General features: G+C 51.9%; 1 protein-coding gene across 1 annotated transcript in view; it reads right to left on the bottom strand.

Moving 5' to 3' along the window:
• Window positions 1-4,564, bottom strand: part of ACOT7 (acyl-CoA thioesterase 7) — a 111,096-nt gene extending 106,532 nt beyond the window's left edge. Inside the window, exon 1 of the mRNA XM_012662610.1 lies at window positions 4,114-4,564. Within this exon, the coding sequence (XP_012518064.1) occupies window positions 4,114-4,253 (140 nt within the window). The 5' untranslated portion in view covers window positions 4,254-4,564. The remainder of the gene's footprint in view (window positions 1-4,113) is intronic.
• Window positions 4,565-9,497: the final 4,933 nt, after the last annotated feature.

Here is a 9,497-nt window from a genome sequence, read left to right as displayed (position 1 = left end):
GTGTTGACTGGCATATCTCCTGGAGACCAGGCACTACTGCAGGCAGTCAGGGTACCACAGGTGCAAGCAACCACTGATCTGAGGAGACTTCCTGGTAGAGAATGGCAAGCAAAAAAATTAATTTAAAAAAAAAAAAAAAGCTATTCATAAATCTCACTTATCTACAAATGAAGGATTCAAAGTTACCTGTCTGCTGGGCCGTGTGCACCCCAAGGTCCCTCTCTGTCAGCATGCTCCTTTAGGAACCCCACCCCCACCCCAGGACTACCAGTAAATTTTGGTTTTTAAATTCCTCTACATATTTCACTGCCCATAAGGAATTCACCAACCACAGGTGGCTAGCTACACTTGCATTTAAATCAACTTAAATTGACACAATTAAAAATTCAGTTCCAGACAGGTGTGATGACTCATGCCTATAATCCCAGTACTTCAGGAGGCTGAGGGGATCACATGAGGCCAGGGGTTGGAGATCAGACTGGGCAACATAGCAAGACCCATCTCTACAAAAAATTTTTTTAAAAATTCAGTTCCTCCGTGGCCTACCCACCTTTCAAGCCCTCAACATCCCCCTGTGTGGCTAGCGGCTATCGTGCTGGACAACACAGACCCAGCACATTTTCACCACTTCAGAAAGTTATAGTGGACAGCACTGCTCTACAATGTCACAGGTTTCACATTCTAGAACTCAGAGTCCAACAAGTAAAAAGTGAACTAAAATAAAATTTTAAGGCTCACCTCGCCACCCCCACTGGCTGACTAAATGGACCCCCTCGTGGCCAAAGGAATATCCTAAAACTAAATTGACTGCCAGGAGGAAGGTCAGACATGCCTTATCATGCCCCCCTCCCTTCTTGGGGACATCCTTTGTAACCCATTAACAGGCCTAAGGCTATGCAAGACAAACCTGCAGGTCCTCAATTTACACAACAAATCTATGTCCAGTGGCTTATCTCTGATAAATAGCTCCTTATGTTGAAACATTCCAAGCCTTTAGACAAAGCTTCACGTCTTTAACCAATTACAAACCAAAGAATCTTTAAATCCATCTATAACCTGTAAGCCCCCGCTTTGAGATGGCCCACCTTTTCGGGCCAAACCAATGTATGCCTCCCACGTATTGACTTATAACTTTACCTGTAACCCCTGTCTCCCTGAATGTATAAAACCAAACTGTAACCCAACCTCAGCGAGTCCACTTGCTCAAGGCCTCTTGGGTGTGGCTCTGGGTCATGGTCCTCAAATGTGGCTCAGAGTAAATCTCTTTAAAATTATTTTACAGAGTTTGGTCTTTTTTTCCGTTGACAAAAGTAATTCACTAACTAAAGTTTAACATTATTCGAAATAAACCAAAGGAAAAATGCTCTTCTGAGACTTTAAAGGCTGTCTCAGAAGCTGTATCTCTGGTAACACTCCATAGTGGCCTAACCAGCTGTCCTAAGGTGGGGCTCTCAAAGGAGAACGGTTCTTTTTCTGAGTTGAAGTGCCAGGAACTTGGCTAATGGTATTAATCCTCACAATAACCCTAAGACAGGCACTATTACTATCTCCATTTTACAGATAAGAAAACTGAGGTTAAGCAAGGTCAAGGAATGTGCCTATAGCCATACACCACCTGCAAGAGGCAGAGCTGGGATACAAGCCATGGCCTGCGCCTGCACCCCACTTTTCAGATAAAAAGAGCTTCCATTGACTTACAATGTGCCAGCCATTCTGCCAGACACTAGCTACATTTTCTTTTATTTAACCTCAGAACAAACCATGAGAAAAGGCGGACACAGAGAGGTTAAGCAGTGTGCTTCAGGTCACACAGCTAGCAAGGGGCAGAGGCCAAATGTGCCCCTGGGCCTAGGCCTGCAGAGCTGCCTCTGACCGCCACCCTTGCCTGCCTTTAAAGCCCTAATTCCTTCAACAGTGTCAGAACTGAGAACAGGTGACACTCTAATTGCCTAGGATGGCGACCCCCTGAAGGCAGGGCCTGAATTTTCCATGCCTTGGTTTCCCTCCTGGTTCTCTGCTTTTCGGTGGTGTCCAGTGAAGCCCTGTTAAATTCATGGGCTTGGCTGTGCTAGGCCAGGAGGCTCCTCTTTCAAGTACCTCTTTTCAGGGTGTCAGCTCAGATGTCCTTAAAGGGCTCCCCACCCTGGTATAACCACTCTCCAGTGTCCTGGGGTTTTTTCAGATCAAGCCCGAATCACCACAGCCCTCTTCACAGCCCCCGCCACTTGGCAGTCACGTTCTGCACCCGAGGCTCACCTCCAGCTAGGTACCCTGCTCAGGAGTCCCACCGCCAAAGCAGCCACTTAAAGACAATATGCGGTTGTGAATCTGAGACAGCAAGCAGCAGCCCAGTAGGTACAGTGGGTGAGAAAAAGTGCACATACATGCCTGGGAATGGATGGAAGTGTCTAAAGCTACACAAAAATCTATTAACTGTTAGAAGCTAGTTGAAAAAAACCAATACATATAGACTGGCTATTCATCATCCGGAAGAGGTATATAAAAGCCCAGCCCTCCACAGTAGATTTAAATCAATATTTTTTTTTATTCAGCAGCATGGTGGGAAGAACACTGGATCTGGAATCAGCCCCTGGAGCTCTTGGAGCAGGATGACCTTATAGTTACTAAGCCTCCTGGAACCCCCACTTCCTCCTCCACACAGGTAGGGTGAAGGTCCTTACTATCTGGGCAAAGCAAGTGAGATGAGACAGGTACAGCAGTGAAGCCCAAGGTCCCCAGCCAATTCTTAGCAGAGCTGATTCAAGGACCTGGTTGGTCCAGGCCCATCTGTTTCCAAACACCAGTGACTTCTATCATCTTTGTCCCAGAGAACTCGAGAGTGAGTGGGGCCGGGGCAGCCACACAGCCAATAGCAAAGCAAATGGAGCAGAGCTCCTCGAAAGACTCCCCCTCTCTGGAAAAGTCAAAACTGACCTTGAGAATAGGAAAGGACCTGCACCAGGCCAGAAGACAGGACTGGGGGTCAAGGAGCTTCATTTATCCAGCACTTACTATATGCCCAGGCTTCTGGGGAGATGTCAACATCCACAGAGGGGTAACCTGCCTCTGTTGTACTTGGCTTGGACTCAAGGTCAGTGTGATGCCTGACCCCCAGGCTTGAGGAACCCACCCCCAAAACAGGAAGCAGCTCTCACTCTCGGTGGTCCATCAAGCAGGACAGAACCAGCTGCAGGCCCCAGTGCCTGTGCAGGCAGAGGCTGAAGGCCCTGCCTCCTTCCCCAAACGCGGGCTCGCCTCTGCTTCCAATTCTGCTTAAGGGAACTGCAGAGTAACCTTGAAGCCGCCCTCGCACCTCCTATGGGAAATTGAGCTAGTTCATGATCTCCAGCTTCCTCTGAGGGCCTACATCTGTCTATTCAGTCAGCACCCGCTGGAGGAAGGACGCAGGGGTGGGGGATGCGCTTAGAGAACAACCCTTTACCCCTATTGTGCGAGATGCTTTCAGGCCCAATGGACCACTCACTCCCTTTTCTTAGCAGCAAACTGAGGCCAAGAGTCTTATCCGTTCTCCTTGTAATACCTGCTCTGCCAGAGCCGAGGCAGTGCACTGAGGGGACAGCAGACCCCAGCCCCCTCCCACCGAACGGCGCGCGCGGCTCTGGGTACCCGCCCTCCACCTCTGAAGCTTGGGTTGGCTCCGCACAACCGCCGAGATAACGACCCTGAACCTTCAGAGGCGAAGCAAGACCACTGGGCCGAGGCTCCGAGGCGCGCGGGCAGGGGGCGAGGCGAGCTCGCGGGTGCGGGGGGCTGTGCACCGACACCCGGCGGCGGCGGACGCCGTCCCTGCCCCTCCCCGCCCGAACGGCCCGTGTCCGCGGCCGCCGCCCAGGGAATGCGGCCCGAGGCCGGCGGGAGGAGCCGGGGGGCGGGGGGAACGGGGGGCGGCAGCCCGGCTTCTCGGCATCGCCAAGCGCATCCCGGCCCAGGAGGCGGAGGGTCGACCCCCGCCCCGCCCCTCTCGGCACCGGCGGGTGGGGGCCGGATGGGGGCGGATGCTGCGGGCGGGGACCGCGCGGCGGGTGGGGCAGGCCCAGGGCGGCGGCCCGGCGCTCCCGGCCGCCGCCGGCGCCACGAAGGCTCCTCTCTTACCGGCAGATCTGGATAGCGGACGGCGTCTCGGCAGCTGGGCCTGACATGCTGGCGGAGGCGGCGGCGGCGGCGGACGGCGGCGGGAGAGCGCAGGTGTCCGGCAGGCCCGGCGCGGAATGAATGAGCCGGGGCGGCGCCATAGAGGGGGAGGGCGGAGGCGGAGCCGCGGCCCCAGAGAGGCGGGGCCTGCGCGCCGGGGGCGAATCGAACGCGGCCTCCCCGCGCGGGCCCCGCCCCCGCGCAGGCCCCGCCTCCCTGCCCGATCCGGGGGCCGCCAGGGCCGCCGCGGGTTCACGCAGGCGTCTTCCGCTGGCGGCGGCGTGGGCCGTGCTGCGGCGCCGCTTCCAGAAGGTTCGGTGGCGGTTGGGTGGCGCCTGCGCGGGCAAGGCCCGTGGGCCGCGGAGGCAGCGGCCGTCTCGGGTGTGGCCCGAGTCGCGGAGCCTGGCGGACGCGGTGGCCGGGCCTCCTGCGCGGCGGCTGACACTGGTGCGGGGCGTTGCCGCCGCCCGCTCCCGCGATTCGCTGCCCGCCGGGTCTGGGCGGCCGCTGAGGTCAACGCGGAAGGCCCTGCCGGGCGCCCGGCAGGCCCGCCCGACACCCGCTCCCCCCGCCGTCTTTGAAGTCGGCCATAGGGGAAAATGGAGGCTATTTCCTGTAAAGGAAGGTCTCTGCCGCGTCTGGGAAGCCCGCAGCCGGCCGTCGGGACCGGGCCTCTGCCGCACCCGCGCAGCGCTGCACGGGCCGGGGATGGAGGGGGGCCTCTGTCTGCACGATCCACACCGGTTTCCCCGCCAGAGCCAGCCTCAGCCCGCTCTGCACGTGCAGCAGTGGTCGGACCCAAAGGTGCCGATCTGTTTGCACGGCAAACGGTACGCCCTGCAGTGGAGTCCAGGCCAAGTCAGGGTCACAGAATCCACCAAAAACACTAAAGAGGGTAAAGGCGGTCATTCCTGGCTGCTGGAATTACAGAGAGCGTTTTAACTGCCTATGCAGTTTGACTTTTCTCACATTTTCTACAGTGAGCATGGATGTGTACTCAGATTAAAAATAAGTAAATAAAACCCACAGCACTCAAGCTCTCCAGGGCAATTTAAACAACCTGTTTATGCTCAGCGGGGTAGCTCTGAAGGAACTGGACCGCAGAGGCAGCCCACACCATGATCTAAAACTCCCAGGAACAGAAGGGTTGCCCTAATCAGGTCTCTGTAGTTTCATGGCTGTATCACATTGACTTTAGTTTCCTCGTGTGGATTAAGTTGGCCAGCATTGCTGGCCACCGAGCCTACCCAAACACCACCTCCTCCCAGTACGGTGCTGACAGGTTGAGGTGGGTGGAAGCAATGGACAGTTGTGGAGCCTTGGGCAAGGCAGTTTCCTTATCTGTTAAAAGCAGGTGATAATACTCACCTTCCTAACCTTCTGTTGCCCAGGCTAGAGTGCCGTGGCATCAGCCTAGCTCACAGCAACCTCAAACTCCTGGGCTCAAGCGATTCTCCTGTCTCAGCCTCCCGTGTAGCTGGGACTACAGGCGAGCATGAGCAGCACCAGGCCCGGCTAATTTTTTATATTTTTAGTAGAGACGTGGTCTCACTCTTGCTCCGGCTCTTGTCGAACTCCTTAGCTAAACCGATCCTGCCGCCTTGGCTTCCCAGAGTGCTAGGATTATAGGCGTGAGCCACTGGGCCTGGCCACCTTCCTAACCTTTGTGAGGATTAAGTGAGGTAAGGAATATAAGGAACCCAGCAGGTTAATAAAGTAGGGCCTGCCGTCCTCTTCCCTACTCTAACATTGTTTCAGTAAACAGTCCTTCCCAGACCATAAGTACAATGTAACAAGGACTTACTGTCCTGTGTTTATAGGTGTACTCCTCCTGTGAGCATCAGAAACATTCTATTCTTCAAAAAGTTCAACATCTGCCAGGTGTGGTGACTGGTGCCTATTGTCCCAGCTACCTGGGAAGCTGACCTGGGAGGATCCCTTGGGCCCAGGAGTTCCGGGATGTAGTGCGCTACAATCAGGCCATTGCTCTCCAGCCTGGGAGACCCAGAGACCCTGTCTCTTAAAAAAAAAATTCAAAATCTGATTGGCTGATTAGGAGACAAATCAGGGACCCAAACAGCCTGACTCAGCCACTCACTAGACTAGAGAAATTCCTAGACTGGAGGGATGGGCTGAGTGATTTAGGATTAAATAGCCTGATCCCTTCCCCAGGGGGGCAAAAAAGTGATGTGGAACAACACCACTTACGGAAAAGGGCATGGATACCACAGAGGACCTAGGAAAGGTAGCAACAGCTCAGCCCAGGATATTCTGTAGAGAGAAAATGGTGGTCTGGGCAATTATTTATGCTGTTGTCCTGTTTTCAAGTATGGCAGTGGGGGCCGCTGGGGTAGGGGAGTCTCTTAGTAAAAACCTGGCGAATTATTTTAGCCACAGTGCTGTGAAGTTTACACTGATCTCTCCCGGTCCACAGTCCCTCACTTTCCCATCTTAGGTTGTTTTCTGCTTTTCCCTCAAGCTACTGGGCCATTTCTATCCCTTATTTTCAGCAAAACTTCTCAAAAGACCTATTTATAAACACTCCTTCTGGCCAGGCTCACACCTGTTATCCCAGCACTTTGGGAGGCTGAGGCAGGAGGATTGCCTTGAGGCCAGGAGTTTGGGGTTGCAGTGAGCTATGTTCCTGCCATTGCACTCCAGCCTGGGTGACAGAGCAAAACCTAGCCTCTTAAATAAATAAATACATACACCCTCTTCCCTCCTCCCATTCTCCTTTGAACCCAACCCATTTTATTTTTTCATTCTAACAGTAATATGGTGGTCACTAATACCTTTCAAGTTGCTAAATCCAATATTCCATTGTCAGAACTCATCTTCCTTAACTTCTCAACAGTATTGAATAGACATGATCCCCTGCTTCTGGAAATGCTTCTCCCTTGCTTCTATTTCCCTCCTCCCTGGCTACCACTCAGCCTCCCCACCCTCTTCTCAGAGCTTTGGAGAAGCCCCCAGCAGTGCTTAGACTCTTGAGGTCTCATTATGTCTCATCCTTACAGAAAACTCGGCACTTCTCCACAAGGCCAAATCAGAAGAATGAGGACAAGTGTTTTGGGGAGGAGGAAAGAGATTTACTTTGCTGGAAAAGGAGGAAAAATGGCAGACCTTCTCATCTCAAAATCCAGATTTCCTGAACATAAGCAGAACTACAGAGCTTTTAAAGGATGGGTTCTCAGCTTCAGTCAATTACTGTGGTTAACTATTCTAATCATCCCATCTCAGCCAAAGACAAAGCCTGGGAACTCAGCCAGCCGCCTACCTGGGGGCTGGTCGCAGCCACCTGGGATGAAAACAAAGGGCCCTCTCGCTGCTCTTCCCTACCACTGGCCTGAGGCAGGGATGCAGGCTTCAGTTCTCAAAAGGAATGAGAGAAGCTTCAAAGAGAGAAAACATTGTTGCTGCTTTTGTTTTCTTTCCAGGCCATTCCCTGATACTCTCAATTTTACACATCCATATGTAAGGGAGGAGGGGCGACTACTCCATTACATCATGACTTTAAATCCCATCTATACCACACACATCTCTGGCCAACTGGACCTCTCCCCTAAATGCAGACTCATGAATCCCCTGTCTGCACCCAGTCCCACGCCAGTGTGTGACAGGCGTCTCACACTCACCTCTCACACTCCCCTCGTCCCAATACTCCCTCAGACTTGCCCCTTCCCCCCATCTCAGTAAGTTGCAAGCACTTCCTTCCAGCTGCCCAGGCTAGGAGTCATCCTCATCCCCCTCTCTCTGTCACACCCGCCTCCAAACCACCGGCAAACATGCAGGCTCTAGTTCAAAGTAGATCTCAGATCCGACCACTTCTCACTGTGCATTCAAGAATCTGCCCCGGTGCTCACTTTGGCAGCACATATATAAAATTGTAATGATACAGAGAAGATTAGCATGGCCAAATGAAAAAAAAATTTAAAAATTAAAAAAAATATGCTCCACATCCACAGCTGCACTTCTGACCTCTCCTACTGAAGTGGAAGATTGGAAAATTCCACTAAAGTGGAATTTTTAGAAATTCCACTACTGGGCTTTCTCCCCTGCGATCTTTACCTGCCCCTCCTCCTCACCTGCGACCTTGCCCTCATAAATCACCTGTAGCAATTAGTGTACCAGGCTGTAAAGTAGCTTAGGACCCTGCCTCACAAAAGTTAACCCTGTTGTAGCTGAACCCCTCCTCCTTAAGCAGAGTGTATAAAAGACTGCAATGCTCTTTGTCTGGTGCTCAGAATTTGGGGAGAGCAAAATTCCCCTCTGAGCCTTGCTGGGCGGCATATAAAACCTGTATTGCCAAAATCTCTGTGTGTGTCTCTCAGTCTATTCTGGGTCAGCCCTGCCGTAACACTACCACCCTCTCCCCTTGTCACATAGCTTCAGCCACTTTGACCCCACTGATGGTCCTTGAATACACCTGATGTGCCTCAGGGCCTTTGCACTTGTTCCTCCCTCTGCCTGGACCATTCTTTCTCAGGCAAACAACTGTGGATGGAAAAATCCAAACTCTGAAATATTTGAAATATTTTGATTCAGAGCCAAATTTGAGGACCATGGCCCAGAACCACTCCCAAGAAGCCTTGAGCAAGTGTACTGGCTGTGGCTGGGTTACAGTTTGGTTTTACACATTTCAGAGAGACAGGGGTTACAGGTAAAGTCATAAATCAATACGTGGGAGGCGTACATTGGTTTGGCCCGAAAAGGTGGGACATCTAGAAGGGGGGGGTGCTTACAGGTTATAGGTGGGTTTAAAGATTCTTTGGCTGACAATTGGCTGATAGAGTTAGGCTTTATCTAAAAGACCAGAAAGGAAATGCTTAATTTAAGATAAAGGTGTGAGCACTCTGGGAGGTCCAGACAGGATCTTTCAAGATTAGAATCTGCTGGGTGCTTGAGTTAAGATGGTAGTGGTGGGGGGGTCTTTCTATCTTTCAGGTAATGCTAATGCTATACTGGAATCAAGCTGGGAAGTAAACCACGCTATATTTGGTTAAGGAAACCTGCCTAGTGGGATTTTACCATTTGTGAGTATGACTCATCTGGCCCCCTTAGGAAGGAATTTTGAGCAAAAGAAAAGATCAGAGTTCAGTCCCCACAACACCTTCTACATAAGGCCTTCCCTGGCCACTCTTACCTGAAATTACAATCTCCTCAACCTCCTCCAATACTCCCTACCCTCCTCCCTGGCTTATTTTTCTCCTTAGCACTTAACACCATTCAACATACATTTTACTTATCTATTTATTGTGTCTTCCCCAACTAGAATGTGTAGGGTAGGAATTTTTTAATTCCTGTAAAGGGTAGCCACACCCTTTTCCAAGATTTTTTTTTTTTTT

This window comes from Propithecus coquereli, unplaced genomic scaffold (genome assembly GCF_000956105.1).
Source record: "Propithecus coquereli isolate 6110/MARCELLA unplaced genomic scaffold, Pcoq_1.0 Scaffold77, whole genome shotgun sequence".
Taxonomy (NCBI): Eukaryota; Metazoa; Chordata; class Mammalia; order Primates; family Indriidae; genus Propithecus; species Propithecus coquereli.
The sequence above is the reverse complement of the archived record's forward strand: the minus strand, read 5'-3'. Positions and strand labels throughout refer to the sequence as shown.